At 61.3% G+C, this 17675-nt stretch overlaps 1 protein-coding gene across 1 annotated transcript in view; it reads left to right on the forward strand.

The window, feature by feature from the left end:
* The window catches only part of CROCC2 (ciliary rootlet coiled-coil, rootletin family member 2), a 53429-nt gene extending 39596 nt beyond the window's left edge, over positions 1-13833 (forward strand). The window contains 11 exon segments of the mRNA XM_065914098.1: positions 1385-1544; positions 2502-2654; positions 3468-3777; positions 3926-4154; positions 4156-4227; positions 4642-4749; positions 5312-5436; positions 10548-10642; positions 10749-10811; positions 12856-13131; positions 13648-13833. Coding sequence (XP_065770170.1) covers positions 1385-1544; positions 2502-2654; positions 3468-3777; positions 3926-4154; positions 4156-4227; positions 4642-4749; positions 5312-5436; positions 10548-10642; positions 10749-10811; positions 12856-13131; positions 13648-13833 — 1777 coding nt within the window.
* Positions 13834-17675: the final 3842 nt, after the last annotated feature.

A 17675-nucleotide genomic window follows, 5' to 3' on the forward strand; every position in this document is an offset into this window, starting at 1 on the left:
TTCTGAGGCCTGGGGAGACGGGCTGAGACCTGAGGAGGGGGGCTGAGACCTGGGGAGAGGGGGTTGAGACCTGGGGAGGGGGGGGCTGAGACCTGGGGAGAGGGGGTGAGACCTGGGGAGAGGGGGTGAGACCTGGGGAGAGAGGGTGAGACCTGGGGAGGGGGGCTGAGACCTGGGGAGGGGGGGCTGAGACCTGGGGAGAGGGGGCTGAGACCTGGGGAGGGGGGGCTGAGACCTGGGGAGAGGGGGTGAGACCTGGGGAGAGGGGGAAAGACCTGGGGAGAGAGGGTGAGATCTGGGGAGGGGGGGCTGAGACCTGGGGAGGAGGCTGAGACCTGGGGAGAGGGGGCTGAGACCTGGGGAGAGGGGGCTGAGACCTGGGGAGGGGGGGCTGAGACCTGGGGAGGGGGGCTGAGACCTGGGGAGAGGGGGGCTGAGACCTGAGGAGAGGGCTGAGACTTGGGGAGAGGGGGGGCTGAGACTTGGGGAGAGGGGGCTGAGACCTGGGGAGAGGGGGGGGCTGAGACCTGGGGGGGTGGGGCTGAGACCTGGGGAGAGGGGGCTGAGACCTGGGGAGAGGGGGCTGAGACCTGGGGACGGGGGGCTGAGACCTGGGGAGCGGGGGCTGAGACCTGGGGAGAGGGGGGGGCTGAGACCTGGGGGGGTGGGGCTGAGACCTGGGGAGAGGGGGCTGAGACCTGGGGACAGGGGGCTGAGACCTGGGGAGAGGGGGCTGAGACCTGGGGAGGGGGCTGAGACCTGGGGACAGGGGGCTGAGACCTGGGGAGAGGGGGCTGAGACCTGGGGAGAGGGGGGCTGAGACCTGGGTGGGGGGGGCTGAGATTTGGGGAGGGGGTTGAGACCTGGGGAGAGGGGGGAGGCTGAGACCTGGGGGGGGGGGGCGCTGAGATCTGGGGAGGGGGCTGAGACCTGGGGAGAGGGGGCTGAGACCTGGGGAGAGGGGGGCTGAGACCTGGGGAGAGGGGGGGTGCTGAGACCTGGGAAGGGGGGGTGAGACCTGGGGAGAGGGGGTGTGCTGAGACCTGGGGAGGGGGAGTGAGACCTGGGGAGAGGGGGCTGAGACCTGGGGGGGGTGGGGGCTGAGATCTGGGGAGGGGGCTGAGACCTGGGGAGAGGGGGCTGAGACCTGGGGAGAGGGGGGCTGAGACCTGGGGAGAGGGGGCTGAGACCCAACCTTGGCCGTGGCGAGTGGCCCGGCCATGGCAGAGTCCCACCCAGACAGAGCGTGCCTGCAGTGGCTGGCCTTTAGGAGCCTAGGCTTGCAGGCGGGGAGATGGCAGCCTGCTGGTTGCCAGGCCAGTCCCCTGGGGTGCCAGAACCCCTGCACTTCCCAGGCTGAGCCCACGCTCGCCCCTCCGCTCAGCTTCAAGCGCTCCATGGAGGAGAGGGAGCAGAAGGTCCTGGTCCTGGAGAAGGCCTGGGCAGCAGCCCAGAAGCAGGCAGGCGAGCTGCGGACTGGCCTGCGGGAGGCAGATCGGGCGGCTGTGGACACCCAGCGGCAGCTCCAGGAGCTACGCAGACAGGTGAGGGTGCCACCCCGGGCCCCGCCCCCAGGAGCACCCCCATCCCCACCCCCAAGCCCCCAGGGCACTGTCCCCAGGCTGGAAGTCGCAGCCAAAGTGCCCTGCTCAGACCCACGGGGCCCAGGTTGGGCCTGCCAGTGAGACACAAGGGCAAGCCCCAAACTCCCTGGCTTAAAGCAATCGCCCTGACGCCCATGGAGCCTGAGAGCCATGAATGCAGCCAGGGGTCAGCACAGCTCTGCTCCGCAAGGACCACACCGAGGAGACCCGGCCGCACGGGGCGGGGGACAGACGGTGGGCTCCCCCGACTCGCCTTCTCTGGCACCCGGTGTCTGATGCTGGCTGTGGGGGTTCAGCCGGGCGGTGCCCACACCCCCAGTGGCCTGGGCTCCTCCTATCACGCCGCCTCCAAGCTCAGGGTGAACAGACGGGCACCGCTTTGTCCACTGGCCTTGGCTCCTGAGGCTGCAACCACTGACACAACTGCCTTGGTCTCAAGCTCACCCCATGGGGGTCCTAGAGCCCCCCTCATGTGGGAGGCCTGCCTAGCATGCACACACACTTCTTTCAGCCTTCTACAGACACGGCGGTTGGTAAAAAGCCCGCTGTAGGATCAGGCACGGGCACACTCCTTGCTCACGTGGCCTGTGCTCCAGGCATCATTCACAGCTCTGGGCTCCTCAGGATCCCGGCCCCAAGACAGGAGGTGCCAGCAGAAGCTGGGGAGTGCCTGAAGGGGTCAGCTCCTAGGGCCTATTCTCCCAGGGGCGCAGAACAGACCGCAGCCCTGAGCGGGCCATGACTCAGCCTCCCCGCGTTCCGTCTGCTGCCCGAGAGGGGGGCCTCTCCACAGAACACGTGAGCATTGGCGGGGCTCAGCACGGCCCGCTGACCACCCCAGCCCCTCCTGGCACAGGGGCCCAGGCGGCCCCGTCACCGTTGCCCCTCCGTGTCCAGGTGACGACGCTGGAGGCAGAGAACCAGAGAAAGAGCTGGGAGCTGATGCGGCTGCAGACGCGGGGCGCCCAGGAGCCGAGCTGGCAGGAGGCCGTGGCGCTGCAGAGGCTGGTGGCCGAGGCGGAGGCCGCCCGTGAGGACTCGCAGGGGGAGGTGGGTGCCCAGCACCTAGGGCTTCCATCTGGCCAGAGCGGGACCGTGATGGGGGCCTGGCTGCCTCCTCGCCGGCCTGGACACCTCCCGATGGGTGGGGGCGGCTGCGTTTATGCCCCATTTGCTCACGAGTATTCAGAGGCCCCTCACCCAACTGCGGAGGGGCACCCTGGGGGCTGGGGCACAGGTCAGGCTACGGGCAGGGTCTGCGGCAGGCGACAGGGTATCCGAATCAGGAGGGACAGGGTGGATGCTGCAGAGGCCGGCTGGTCAGGGAGGGCCCGTACGCCCCGGGGCTGCACCACCGAGAGGAGGGGGAGGACGGTGGCCCAGCGGGGGGTCCGTGGGGACAGGTCCTGGTCGGGGGCAGGGGGCTTGGGGGGCAGGAGTGAAGTGAGCGGGAGGAGGGGTGGCCTGGCCACTGGCCCGCATGCACTGACGGGACGGCCTTCCGCTCGTCCCCTGTTTACCACTTTGCAAGCCCATGGTGGGGGCCCTGGACTCAGCACCACAGCCGGTGAGCTTCCGCAGACGGGCCTGGGGCTGGCCCCACGCAGGCCCAGGAGCGGGCAGCCTTTGGCCGTCGCCCTGTCTGGCCAGGGTCGTGTGGCTGCCAGCCAGGCTCTCTGCTGCCTGCCGGGACCTGCGCATGGTCCTGGGGTGCTGCCCCCACCCGGGCTCAGGGGTCCCCGCTGCCAGAAATGTGTTGGGAGGCAAGTCCAGGGTCCCCCTGCTGTGACACCGAAAGGAGGGCGTGAGGCTGAGACGCCTCGGCAGTCTCGCAGGTCTGGAGCCCCCACGCCCCTCCCACAGGTCCGGAGGCTGCGGCGGACGCTGGCGGAGGTGGAGGCCCGGGCTGAGACCCGGGAGAAGCAGCTGGAGTGGCAGCTCTGCGAGAGCCGGGGGTCCGAGCGGGCCCTCCGGGCAGAGCTGCGCAGTGTCACCCGCAAGCTGCAGCAGGCCCACGGCGCGGCCGACAGCCTTCAGGCTGGCCCAGACGGGGCCTGCCGCCGGACCCATGGCCTCGAGCAGGAGCTGGCCCAGGCCGAGGGCGCCAGGCGGGAGGCGGAGGGCCAGCGGGGCCGACTGTCCTCTCCTGAGCCGCCCAGCCCTCCCACAAGAGGTCAGTGCCTTCCGCACCCGCCCCGTCACCCACCCAGGGCGCCCCAGCCCCCCAGGGCTCTGTCCCACTCCCCATGAGTGAGGCCAGCAGCGTGAGGGGGCGGGGCGCCTGTGCTACGCCCCCGCCGGCGCCTCCGCTACGCCCCCAGCTTGGCCCACTGTGCCCCCACCGCCCCTTCACCACACTCAGCCGCGGTCGGTGTCCCCACCGCGCCCCGCCGCGCCCCCAGCGCGGCCCCAGCGCGGCCCACCGCGGCCCACCATGCCCCTACCGCGGCCCATCGCGACCCAGCAGTCGCCTCTGTCCTCAGGCTCAGAGGGCCGGTTCCACTCGCCGCTCCGGAGGCCCTCGCCCAGCCCTGGAGACCGCAGGGCAGAGGGGGACCCGGGCCTCCATGAGGGACGCCCTGAGGGACTTCATGCAGAAGCGGAGTGATGCCCAGCGGAAAGGGTAAGGGGAGCAGGGAGCACGCACCCCGGGGGCCGAGGGGGACGGGAAGGCGCCGCTCACTCGGGCCGCGGGCCTTCTGTCTGTCCACCCTGGCTCTACTGAGACCCTGGCGGGACCTGGTGGGAGAAACACCACTAAACACTGGAGCCACTGGAAGCCCAGCTTCCCCCTTGTCCGGCTGCCTCTGTGCTCGGCCAGCAGCAATGCCTATCCTCTGAGGACCCATCCCAGGGGCTAGCCAGGTCACCACACAGTGCTCCAGTGACCTGCACTCCAGGGACCAAGCCCTGCTGCTCTGGGGACCCCCGTGAGCCCTGCCCCCAAGCAGCCGTGAGCTGCCCCACAGCCAGCCGCCAGCCAGGCACTGGACTGCCTGCCCACCCACGGGCTGCCCCCGACCTTGGTCATCCACAGGACGTCTGGTGTTCCCGAGTGCCGGGCGGGGGAGGCCAAGAGTGAGCGCACCTGGGCCCAGAGCTGCATGGGGCAGCTGCAGAGGGCGCTGGCTGGTGGAGAAGGGGGGCTCCTGCCTCCGCCCTGCCCCAGGTACCATGGCGAGGGTCGTCCTGGGAAGCGCCAGGCTTGGGCCCCGGGGCCAGCCCCCAGAGCACACACCGCTGAGGGCATCCAGCACTTGGCAGCCGGCAGTCTTTCTCAGCCATACTTCCACATCGCAAGAGAATCTAGTGCAGAGACCTCCAGGGCCTCCCCGCCATGGCGCCCAGATCCTGTGGTCACGTGGCCCTTCACCCGCTAGGTCCCTGCCCTGCGTCACCCCCTCAGAGACAGGCCCCCTGCCCTGCTGGCCCCGCCTCATTTCTGTACCCTCCCCACACTGGGTCCGCTCAGGAGGCAGGCCAGGGCCTGGCACAGCGTCCGAAGGAGGGGCTCCCCGGGGCAAAGCCAGAAGGAGAGAAGGCTGGGTGGGGAAGGGTCACCTCCCCTAGGGACCCTGAGCTTCTGGGCAGGACAAGTAGAGCAGGGGACGATCAGACAGAGGCCTCTCTACCAGCTGGGTGGCAGCCACCTAGACCCACAGGGCCTCGGTCTCCTGGGCCGCGCAGGTGCCCCCCGGACCTGGGAGCCGGCGCCAGGCGGAGGGCAAGCTGAGCAGCACACAGGCCGTGCGGGCCTTGCAGGAGGAGGCGCTCCCGAGGCTGAGGCGGGGCGCCCGGCACGTGCAGCGGGCCACAAGGGGTGGGGCTGCAGGTGGGGAGCACCCACACCCAGGGCAGTGGGGGGACGGGGAGGCCGAGAGGGCTGCTGAGGAAGGGGAGGTTTCAGCTGCCCATGGTCAGAGGCCGCTGAGCTGGCTGAAGCAGACGGCCCCCAGGCACACTGGGCCCTGCGGAGCTAACTCCTCAGGGTTGACCCACGCAGAGCATCTTTGAGGTGGTCCAGCCCTTACTTTACAGACGGGAGACTGAGTCCTAAGCAGAGAGCAACTTGGTCCCCACGGCACCGTGAGCAAGGGGCAGGGTCAGGACAGACCGCGGCCGCCCAGATCTGTGCTTTCAGGGCAGGAAAGGGTGACACCGGCCCAGCCTAGGCGCTCTCCGCGTGTGCGGGGTCAGTGGTCAGGTTTACCACTGTGGGACCAGGTCCTGGCTGGGAGCTTGGAAGGTGCCCAGGCACTGGGGGAGGGGCTGAGAGAGCAGGGGAGGGGCCCAGGTCGTGTTCTGTTTCACATGTATGTTCACATATATCTGTTCCATGCACATTTAAAAGCAGTTTCCTGTTTGCAGGTTACAATTTTCAAAATGTCTCTGTTAAATTAACCTCACAAGTGTACCTTTCACATACTCCACCCACATTCTACCTCCTGAGTTTATCACAGCTGGGAATCATGTGTTGAATTTTCCCACTACAATTATTGGGAGGTAGTGTCTCCTAACGGTCTTTAATTTCTGATTTCTGTGACACGCTCTGTCTAATGTGAACTGGAGGCCTCTGTGCCCTGTTCCACACTATCTGCCTTGAATTCTACTCTGCTTGGGGCTGGCAGTGCCACCCCACCACCCCGACCTTGGACTCTGCACTTGACTCTGTGTGTATTTGGCCATCACTTCATCAGGCTCCCTTCAGTTCAGTTCAGTCACTCAGTCGTGTCCGACTCTTTGCGACCCCATGGACTGCAGCACGCCAGGCCTCCCTGTCCATCACCGACTCCCAGAGTTTACTCAGACTCATGTCCATCAACTCAGTGATGCCATCCAATCATCTCATCTTCTGTCGTCCCCTTCTCCTCCTGCCTTCAGTTTTTCCCAGCATCAGGGTCTTCTCCAATAAGTCAGCTTTTCTCATCCGGTGGCCAAAAGTATTAGAGTTTCAGCTTCAACATCAGTCCTTCCAATGAACACCCAGGACTGAGCTCCTTCAGGATGGACTGGTTGGATCTCCTTGCAGTCCAAGGGACTCTCAAGAGTCTTCTACAACATCACAGTTCAAAAGCATCAGTTCTTTGGCGCTTAGCTTTCTTTATAGTCCAATTCTCACATCCATACATGACTCCTGGAAAAACCATAGCTTTGACTAGACGGACCTTTGTTGGCAAAGTAATGTCTCTGCTTTTTAATATGCTGTCTAGGTTGGTCATAGCTTTTCTTTCAAGGAGCAAGTGTCGTTTAACTTCATGGCTGCAGTCACCATCTGCAGTGATTTTGGAGCCCCCCAAAATAAAGTCTCTCACTGTTTCCATTCCTTCCCCATCTATTTGCCATGAAGTGATGGGATTGGATACCACAATCTTCGTTTTTTGAATATTGAGTTTTAAGTCATCTTTTTCAGTCTCCTCTTTGACTTTCATCAAGAGGCTCTTTAGTTCTTCTTGGCTCTCTACCATAAGGGTGGTGTCATCTGCATATCTGAGGTTATTGATATTTCTCCCAGCAATCTTGATTCCAGCTTGTGCTTCCTCCAGCCAGGCATTTCGCATGATGTACTCTGCATATAAGTTAAACAAGCAGGGTGACAATATACAGCCCTGATATACTCCTTTCCCGATTTGGAACCAGTCTGTTGTTTGGAACATGTCTGGTTGTAACTGTTGCTTCTTGACCTGCATACAAGTTTCTCAAGAGGCAGGTCAGGTGTTCTGGTATCCCCGTCTCTTGAAGAATTTAAAGCTGTGTGCTGAATGCACTCTGCTTTTCTTCCATCGCTGACAGGACACTCACTGCTGTAACGCCCCCTTTCTGTCCTTTTACTGGGGGATCACTTGTGTGTGTTTCCCCCACCCTGATCCCCAACCCACCCCCGCCTCTTCTCCAGCGTCCACACGCTGGCATCACACCTCCTCCCCTCCCTGGTCACCTCTTGGGGAGGGCAGTGCTGTAACTGAAGCACTTCCCCTGCTGTCCAGTGTTAAGTGTGAAGAGCATGTATGCATCTCCTGAGCTCAGGGACCCCTTGGCTGGACCCTGGGCCTCCCAGCTGCAGAGGGTCTACACCTGTGCCCCTGGGTTTACAGAACCTGCTCTACTCCGGGCGGTTCCCACTGAAACCTCACTGCAGCCGGCCCTGCTCTCTGGGACCCGCCCTCCTTGCTGACCTTGAACTTCACCTTCCTGTCACGGCTCCCACCATGCTTGGGGACTCAGGGTCTCAGAGAGCTCAGCCGCCCTGGCTGCTCTCCCTGCCTCCCCGCGGCCCTGGGCAAGCCCTCGTGTTTTCACTGAGGATGGTTCACTCTCTGGCTCCAGCCCTGGTCTCACCTTCTTGAGAAAGTCAGTTACCATTTTCTGACACAATTCGCATTTCTCACTTTTCAACTCAAGACCCTCAGATCAGACTCTGGGGACTGGCTGCTCTACTGAACCATAGTTGACGGCAATTCAGTTGCTAATTCTTTTTCCTTCTTTCAAGAAGGGGGTCTGGTCTTCTTCCAAGCTGGGGTAAAGAAGAACCCATCAGGGGTTTCACGTGTCTCTGCCCAGACATTTCGGGCTCAAAGGAAAGGCAGAGAGCAAGATTCCAAGGGGAGCCGTGGGGGCCATGGGGAGATGTAGGAGAGCCATGGGGAGGTGTGGGGGAGCAACGGGGAGATGTGCAGAGATGTGGGGAGATGTAGGGAGCCATGGGAGTTGTGGGGAGGTATGGGGAACCATGGGGAGATGTAGGGAGCCGTGTGGAGATATAGGGGCCGTGGGGAGAGTAGAGAGTCGTGGGGAGATGTGTGGAGATGTGGGGAGATGTGTGGGAGATGCGGGGGAGATGCGGGGGAGATGTGGGGGAGATGTAGGGAGATGTGTGGAGATATGAGGAGATGTGAGGAGATGTGTGGAGATATGAGGAGATGTGTGGGAGACGTGTGGGAGATGTGTAGAGATGCGGGGGAGATGTGTGATGTGTGGAGATGTGTGGGAGATGCGGGGGAGATGCGGGGGAGATGTGGGGGAGATGTAGGGAGATGTGTGGAGATATGTGGAGATGTGGGATGTGTGGAGATATGAGGAGATGTGGGGAGATGTGTGGAGATATGAGGAGATGTGGGGATTGTGGGGAGATGTGTGGAGATATGAGGAGATGTGTGGAGATATGTGGAGATATGAGGACATGTGGGGAGATGTGTGGAGATATGAGGACATGTGTGGAGATATGTGGAGATATGAGGAGATGTGGGGATTGTGGGGAGATGTGTGGAGATGTGTGGAGATGTGGGGAGATGTGTGGAGATGTGTGGAGCTATGAGGAGATGTGGAGATATGTGGAGATGTGTGGAGATATGAGGACATGTGTGGAGATATGTGGAGATATGAGGAGATGTAGGGATTGTGGGGGAGATGTGTGGAGATATGAGGAGATGTGGAGACATGTGGAGATGTGTGGAGCTATGAGGAGATGTGGAGATATGTGGAGATGTGTGGAGATATGAGGACATGTGTGGAGATATGTGGAGATATGAGGAGATGTAGGGATTGTGGGGGAGATGTGTGGAGATATGAGGAGATGTGGAGACATGTGGAGATGTGTGGAGCTATGAGGAGATGTGGAGATATGTGGAGATGTGTGGAGATATGAGGACATGTGTGGAGATATGTGGAGATATGAGGAGATGTAGGGATTGTGGGGGAGATGTGTGGAGATATGAGGAGATGTGGAGACATGTGGAGATGTGTGGAGCTATGAGGAGATGTGGAGATATGTGGAGATGTGTGGAGATATGAGGACATGTGTGGAGATATGTGGAGATATGAGGAGATGTGGGGATTGTGGGGGAGATGTGTGGAGATATGTGGAGATATGAGGAGATGTGTGGAGATATGAGGAGATGTGTGGAGATGTGGGGAGATGTGGAGACACGTGGAGATGTGGGGAGATATGAGGAGATGTGGGGGAGTAGCACCAGAGGCATCGCCGAGTCCCCCAGAACTTTTCTGTTCCAGGAACAGGGAGAGTGAGGCCTGACCTCCAGGCACAGCTGGGGGCCCTTCCTGGTGACTCAACCCCTATGACCTTGGTTCCTGAAGGCCAACTCCCACCCTCTGCACCCCTTCAGCCCGACCTCTGAGGTCCCTCCAAGGGGCTCCCACATGGATCTCCACATGGTATCCCCACATGGGGTCCTCACATGGGTTCCCACATGGGTTCCACTTGGGTGCTGACAACATCTTCGGGATGTTGTTTACATCTCTCTGCCCACATTCATTTTTCTGCTTGGCCAAGTGTTTAGCAGAGCGTGTGTGCTAAAATCTATCCATATTATGTCCAATTTTTCTAAGAATCCTGGCAATTATCGATTCTCCTATTTTTAGGCCAGTTGGCTCCATCTGCTCTCCATCTTTTGGGAACCCTCAAAGTCCCTGTCTCCAGCTCTGAGGCAAGTTTCCCAGTTTCTGTGACCTGTTGGCCATTGCGGTGGGCGCCGGGGAGGGGTTGCAGGCGTCCCTAAGTCAGCAGAGGCCCCCAGCACGCCCCACTCCCGGGGAACCTGAGCTGCAGTGTTTCCCGCTGGCCGGGCACTCAGGACTCGCGGCCACACACCCCGCTGCCCACACCACGTCCAGGCCAGGTGGCCAGGCTGCCAGCACGAGCTAGAGTGAGGCCGGCCTTTTACACAACATCTTTCACTTTCAGGGACTGGATTTTTCCCCCGTTTCACATAAGCCAATGTGTTTGTCAAGAGAAAGTTAATTAAAAACATATTTTTCTAATTAAATGGTAGGCTGTGCTATGCAAACAGTAAGATTCTTGTTTGAGAGCAAACCGCCCCCCGCCCCCCGCCGTTTCCAGAGTTACTCTGGGAATTCAATAGATCAACAACGCAGACCCGAGCCCCAAGGTTAGGACACGCGCGAACACAGGCCCCGGGGGGCCTGTAGGCCGCTGGTGGCGCAGCCAGCGGGAGGCGCGGCAGGGGGCCTGGCGCCCGCCCACTGGAAGAGGCCGCCGGAGGCTGTCCTCGGCCCAGAGCCAGGTCATGGCCTCAATGGCTCAGAGGGCTCACAGCAGCCTCCTGGCACCCAGGCGTGCCACGTCCACCAGCTCGCCACACACCCTCCACACCCTCCGCTCTTCCACAGAGAGCTCGCCTCCAGGGCCTGAATCAGGCTTCCATCCAGCTTCTAGAAGCAAAGCGGGGAGCGGTTCGTCCCCTCGGGCCGGAGGTGCTGGCCCGCGCTGTGGCTGGAGTGGATTCCTGATGTTTGATCAAGAATGTCTGTGTTCCTTTAGGGTACCACACTTACCCGAGTGTTTTAATGTGTTACATGTACTTTATTTTCAAAAAATGAATTGGTGAGCTTTCCATCTTTTTCTATCACCTGGAAGTCTAAACAGCCTCAGAGTTAAGCTTTCTTGAAAGGTTGTGTTGAACTTACCTGCAGGCTCTCTGCTGCTCCTGTCATCTTATAAACCATTTGAATTCCCTCTCCCAACTTTTCCTCTGTTGGTCTGTTCCAGTTTTCCATCTCTTCTGGGGTCAGTTTTTGACATTTGGAAGTCACTCATCTCATATTTTTTAGTGCACCACCAGGGAATCACTCTCATATTTAACCATTTTATTTACATGTGTTGTTGTTGTTGTTCATTCACTAAGTTGTGTCTGACTCTTTGCGAACCCATGGACTGCAACATGACGGGCTTCTCTGTCCATCACCATCTGCTGGAGTTTGCTCAAACTCATGTCCATTGAGTCGGTGATGCCATCCAACCATCTCATCCTCTGTCGTCCCCTTCTCCTCCTGCCCTCAATCTTTCCCAGCATCAGGGTCTTTTCAAATGAGTCAGCTCTTCACATCAAGTGGCCAAAATATTGGAGCTTTAACTTCAGTCCTTCCAGTGAATATTCAGAGTTGATTTCCTTTAGGATGGACTGGTAGTTAGATTTAACTTATATCTATAGTTACATCTGTTTCTGTCCCTGATGTTAACAGATTTTTATTTGTTTCTCTTTAACTTGCCAGCAGTTCATCTGTTTTATTGGCCTTTTCAAAGAATTAACTTCTCTTTTCTCCTTTTTGTCTAGTTCATTCGTTTCCATTTTTATCCCTGATAACATCCTCTCTTTGTTGTTGTAACATTTCTGATTTCTTTGATTATGTAAGTGATGTATTTATGATCGGGCTTATTCTTTCAATAGTAAAAGTATTCAATATTAGCACATTTTCCTTCATCATAGTTTTCAATATGAATTCTTCCCCCCTCCCTTTTTTTTAAACCAATTTTTTAGGAGTTTCTATCTTTATTTCTTCTTTCATTCAGAGGTTATTTATTAATGGAACAATAATTAAAGCTTGTGTCTCTTCTTGTCACTGTGCCTTATCTTACTGGAGAGAGAGCTGGCTCTGGGCAGTTCCGAGCTTTTGATCGGCTTCCAGATAGCTCTTTGCCTATGCGCCTGCTCTCTTGGTGGTTGATTTTGGTTGTTGGTTTATTCGTTCACTTTTGTCTACTTGTTTGTGGTACATTTGGAGGGGAACTGGACAAGTTGATAGCAGTTTACAGAGAAGAGATGTTTGAGATTTTCCAAGGGATTTTGAAAGAGAATAAGAAAATTGACTGTAACAGTAGTGTGGTCAAAGCAGCAGAGGTTGGCGTGAGGGTGGACAAAGAGGCAAGCAGGGCAGAGTCCGGAAGCTTCCAACTGCCAGTAACCCGGAGCAGACCTGGGCTCCTGTCGGGGCTGCTGAGGCCCACCGTGTAAAGAGAAGGGCTCTGGCCCCTTACACATGAGCACTTCCCAGTGATGGTTCTGTCCCAGGACTGCCTCCAGGCTCCCAGAGGGCAGGACCAGGCGGCTGTACCTGCTGCCCATGCCCACCCACACCGGGCACTGGCCAATCGATGAACAGATCAATCCACGTCAACAGTGGATGAGAAGGTTGAGGACCTGGGTCCAAGAGCTCAGAGGGACGGGCTGGGGGTGGCAGCAGGCTCTGCTCTTGTGCAACAGGCCGGGTGGCGAGTGTCACCCCCGTCTGCAGTGCTGGTGCCTGAGGCATTTCCACCTCTATGACCCCCATGTTCCAGCAGCCCTCATATGAGGGGGTCCCCACACTTCTCCCATCTTTCCCTTGGTCCCGACAGGAACTCCATGAGGTCGCATCACCCCCATCCACAGAAGGGAAACCAAGGCTGGGAGCTGGTCCAAGGGTGCACACGGAGCCCCACTCCCTTCCTCAAACCCAGGAGCTGCTGGAGCGGGCGGTCAAGCCTGGGCAGGAGGACTGGGCGGCATGCCTGCCTGCAGCTACACCCCACTCTGAGCACCGCAGGCTGGTGACGCTGGCTGGGGATCAGCCAGCCCCCCACCTGTCTCGGGATCAGGGCTCAGAACCAGAGCCACCCAAGGAGGAGCCCGACTCAGCGGGGCTCAGGGTGACGTTCATGAGGGGCGCCAGTGCCGTGAGCAGTGCAATCACTCCAGTTACCGAACCCTACACGCCGCGTCAGCACAAGAGGAGTGTAATGCTCCACAGCAGTGCCTGGGCCTCCTTAAAAGACCGTGAAGTGGTTAAGTCATATTTGAGGGAAAATTCTGCTTTTCTACTGGAAAATGTATACAAACAGAAAACTGTCATTTCCAAAATTACAAAGAAGGGTAAAACTTCAATTTTAGGTACAAGCATTGCACCCCTTCCTTTAGTTAAAGTCCTAAATTGTCAGACCCCCAAAAATCCATGCAGGGTCACCCCACCTGCCCCTTCCTCACCCAGCCTGGGAGGGGACCCCAGTCACGGCCCTGCCCTCCCCTGAGCCCGTCCTCCTCCCGCGTTCAGTGAAAACTGACCGGGAGAGGCTGTGAGAGCCCTTAGTCACCCGGCTCCGCGTGAACACGAGTCTGCTGCCTGAGAGCCTGTAACCCAAGGGCTGAGCCCGGTGGGTCACAGGGGTCCCCGCTTCAGGTCCCCTCTGTGACTCTGTGCCCCCACAACCCACACCCCTCCCGTCGCCACTGGCCGTCTCCCCTCCCCCAGCCAGGTTTCTGGAAGGGCTGCCCCACTCCTGTCCCCAGACCTTCAGCGCCCCAGCCTCTGCAGCCTCACACACACAGACCACCAGCAACCTGGTCCCGTCCAGAGAGTCCTTTGGGGCCTGATTCCCGAGCTCTGGAGCATCCCGCACAAGGGGCCCACCTGTTGCTCCCGACCTGCGCCAGCTCGCTGAGCCTCCCGGCGCTGTGTCTCCTCTTTCTCTCTGCTCTAAAGTCCATTTGCCACCCCCTCCCAGCCCAAGTCACCGCGGACTCCCTGTGAACAATCTCGGGGAGCCCAGTTCGCCTCCCTCGGCCCCTCACCTCGGCCTTCCCGCTCAGCCACCCACAATAGGACACCATGCGTTCCCAGAGGCCCGGGCCCACTGCGCCATCTCCAGCCCCGGACACAGGGCGCCATCACCTCTCACCGAGGCTCCAAGCCGGGTGGGGGGCGGGGGCTCGTGGCCCTGGGCTGTCAGGCTAGGAACGCAGGGGCAGCACCAGGCTCGGGCTGAGGAGGAAGCCCCACTGTCCCGGGAGCACGCGGCGAGCCCCGAGGAAACGGGCCACACGTGGTGGGCATGGGGCCGAGCCCCGCAGGCCCGCGCGAGCTTCCGAGGACTATTGGGGTCTTTAGTCCAAGGGCTGGGAGCGAGGTAGGGACGACAGGCGCGTCTTCCGAGGCCATTCTGACCGCAGTGGGGAAGTGCCTTTGCCCACACCAGGCCAATAAGACCTGCTTCTAGAACTCTCCCCACCCGAGCAGGGGGCTCTGGAGGAGCCGCTCGCCTGCCTGGAGTGCAGGGGCCCGAAGCCTGAGGGTACTCGGGAGCCCCTGCGGCAGGGAAGGGCCCCCAGGGGGCACGGTCCTGCCTTCTTCGGAATTATTCCCTCGGTGTGATGGGACATCCAGGGAGATGCTGGGGGCTGGCATCAGGCGTCCAGCCCCCAGGAGACAGCGGGGGAAACCCAGGCGGGAGGGGCGCGCGGGGAGTCAGGAGCCTGAGGTTGGCTGCTCCACTGCGGGCGCCCCGACGAGGACGGATGGTGGACAAGAGGACATGCAGCTTCAGGGAGGATCATGAGCCGGGCCAGGGGCCCAGCCTCAGGCCGGAGCGCCTGGTGCACGCGCCGCCTGCGCTCAGTCCCGGCGCTCGGCCCGGCGGCAGGGAGCGCGCGGTGCGCGGCACGGAGAGGCGCGTCTTGCGGGGGGGCGGCCGCGCTGCGCCCCGGGCGGCCCGCCTGCAGGGGGAGCTCGCGGCGCGCCGGCGCGGCCCCGGAAATTGGGGGGAGTAGGGTGGGGGGGGGTCTCTGGAGAGGTGGGGGTGGGGAGACAGGGATGAGGAGTGCAGGGGCTGGGTCGGGGGAGGCGCGGGCTTGAATGGGCTTCCTCTTCTCAACCTGCCAGTGGGGACTACGCCTGCCCCGGGTCTGTCCGCCTGCCGCCAGGCTCAGCATCAGCCCGGGGCTGGCAGGTCCCCCGTGGGCCTCCCCGCCCCTCCGAGTGTGACCCCAGCCCTACCTTTGCCGTCCGCGGGGAAGCTCCGCAGTCACGGCAATCACCCCCCTATCCCACGTGGTTCCCGCGCAGGAGCGCCGGTGCTGCCTGCAGCTGTGTGGCCCTGGCACGCCGCCCACCCCTGGAACCCGAGCCCCCTGGAGGGGTGTGTCCTGCCGCCCAGGTGCCCGGAAGTGTGGGCACCGATGACCGGGTGCAGCCGCTGCCCCCCTGTCGCTGCGCTGGCCCTGGGCAGAGAAGGGAGGGTTTGTCCCTCATGAAGGTCCAGGTGATGGTGTCCAGCCAGGGCCTCTCAGAGGAGGGCATAGGGTCCAGTGTTACATGGCTCAACCCCTGGACTTTGTGGGGGCCCCCACAGGCCCGGTGCATTCCTGAGCTTGTCAGGGGCCGCTTGCCCCGCGGGGTCCTGCACAGGCCGGTTCCACGCTGTGGAGGGCTTGTCTGGGTATCCTGGGCCAAGGGCAGAAGGACCTGGGCACACAGAGGCCAGGCTTGGCCGTATCAGCACGTAGTCGCGGCCACTGGGATGAGTGAGAAGCTGACCGTGCCCGGGGCTCTTAGACTTGGACGGACAAAGATGGGGTGGGGGCCATGTGGACAGGAACACGGAGTGAGGGGGGCTGGCTCGGGGCGGGAGGAGAGGCAGAGCCGCCACCACAGCGGGGCAGGATAGGGTGTCCATGAGCAGAAGCAGGGGCAGCGGGGGCCCCCGCAGGGGCTGATGACTGCCTGTGCCCCCCTGCTGACAAGGAGGGTGGGCTCCGGAGCAGACTGGCCTTCGAGCCCCAAGGGAGGACAGAGAGAGGCCCCACCGGCAGGGCGCTGCTGGGCCAAGAGCCTCCAGGAGGACATCTGCCCCGCTCGTGTGTCCCCAGGCGTGCGTGGACACATGTTCTGGGCCTTCCCCGGCCACCCGGGGCACACTGTCCAGCTGAGGTGAACTCAGAGGCAGGAGTGCGTTCCGGAGGGACGGGCCAGTGGGGCGGCAGTGGGAGGCGGGGACCCTAGGGACAGAATTGGGGTCAGGATGGAGGCTCAGGAGCCAGCAGATCAGGACGGTCACCGAAAGCCAGCAGCCGGCCTGTCCACACAAGGCTGCTTGCCGTCCCGCAGAAGAGGGATGGCCAGCCGGGCCCGATCAGCAGGACCCGGTGCTGAGCTGGGGAAGTCGAGGGCTCCGTGGCCGCTCAGGGTGGGCGGCCTGGGGGGGCCGGGGGGCCCAGATGGCACCGCTCCGGGCAGCAGCCCCGGAGCCCGGGGGGAGGGGAGGAGCAGCTAATGAGTTCCAGGAGGTCAGCTGTGAGGGGCCCGAAGCCCATAAACCCTTTACTGGTGTCTCAGGAGGGGAAACCCGGATGCAGCCGTTTATTTATTTTGGATTTCACTTTTCTCTCCTCTTTTTAACATGCGCATCCAGGAGTGTAACTGGAGTTTTAAAGAAACAGGACTTCCTTTTGCAGTGGAGGGGGACTCTTGGCTTCCCTCAGTCCTGAAGAAGAAAGGACCCTTTGCTGCTGCAGCACGGCCCCCGGCCCTCTGCCCTCCAGACCCGCCTGCCTTGTCCCAGGGCCCCCAGAGGCCAGGCCCGTCCAGTCCGAGGGCAGGGGGCGGTGGGTCGAGGGGGCTCAGAAGCAGGGACCGGCCGGGTGGCCCCTGACCACTGCCCCACCCGGCCCAGAGCCGGAGTAGTGGAGGCGGGTCCTGCTCGGGGCCTAGGTTCCAGCTGCTTCCTCCAAAGGGACCATCCCCACGGGGGCAAAAGGAGCCCCTCAACCTTCCCCCAAAGACCACGCATTCCTTCATAACCGGGCACCTACCCCAGCCCTTGCACGCCTCTCTGTGGGGCGTGGCGGGGGTGGGGCCAGGAAGGGCTGTGCCCAACCAGGGCAGTCCCCAGGCAGGCAGACTATGGGCACAGTGGGCCCGGGGGCCGAGTGTCGAGGTGGGTGTGGGTCCCGGAAGCTGGGTCTGTCTCATGTGTGTGAGTTCACACATGGGACAGACAGGCTGGATCTCTCCAGTACAGAACAGTGCGGAGACAAAGCCCCAGACAGCAAGGGGCTCCGCCAGGGAGACCCCTCAGTCTCAGGGTTCCATGGGCCCTGCGGGAGTTGGAGGGACAGTCAAGGTCCTGTAAGCCAGTGCATGGGCCAGAAGAGGGGGCACTGTGGGAGACACAGGTCAGGTAGGCCTGCAGGCAGGTCTGGGGGTTGCTCCGTGTGTATTGGGGGTGCCTGCCCTTTCCCCACTGACAGCCCCCCTGTCACCAGACAGGGCATTGGCAAGTAGGGGAGGGCCAAGCCTCAGCTCGTGATGCCTGTAAGACCCACAGTCCAGCCAAGTAGAGAGGAGGACACCATTAAAGCAGATGCAAGGCTCCCTTTGGAGGCCTGTGGGCGGGATTCCAGCCCAGACAAGGCCCAGAAGTCAAACGTGTGTACAAAACCCCGAGTCCACCTGCCGGTTCAGGCGAGGGCCTGGACCCCCACAGAGGGCAGCGGGGCCACCTGGATG

Source organism: Muntiacus reevesi, chromosome 1 (assembly GCF_963930625.1).
Source record: "Muntiacus reevesi chromosome 1, mMunRee1.1, whole genome shotgun sequence".
Taxonomy (NCBI): domain Eukaryota; kingdom Metazoa; phylum Chordata; class Mammalia; order Artiodactyla; family Cervidae; genus Muntiacus; species Muntiacus reevesi.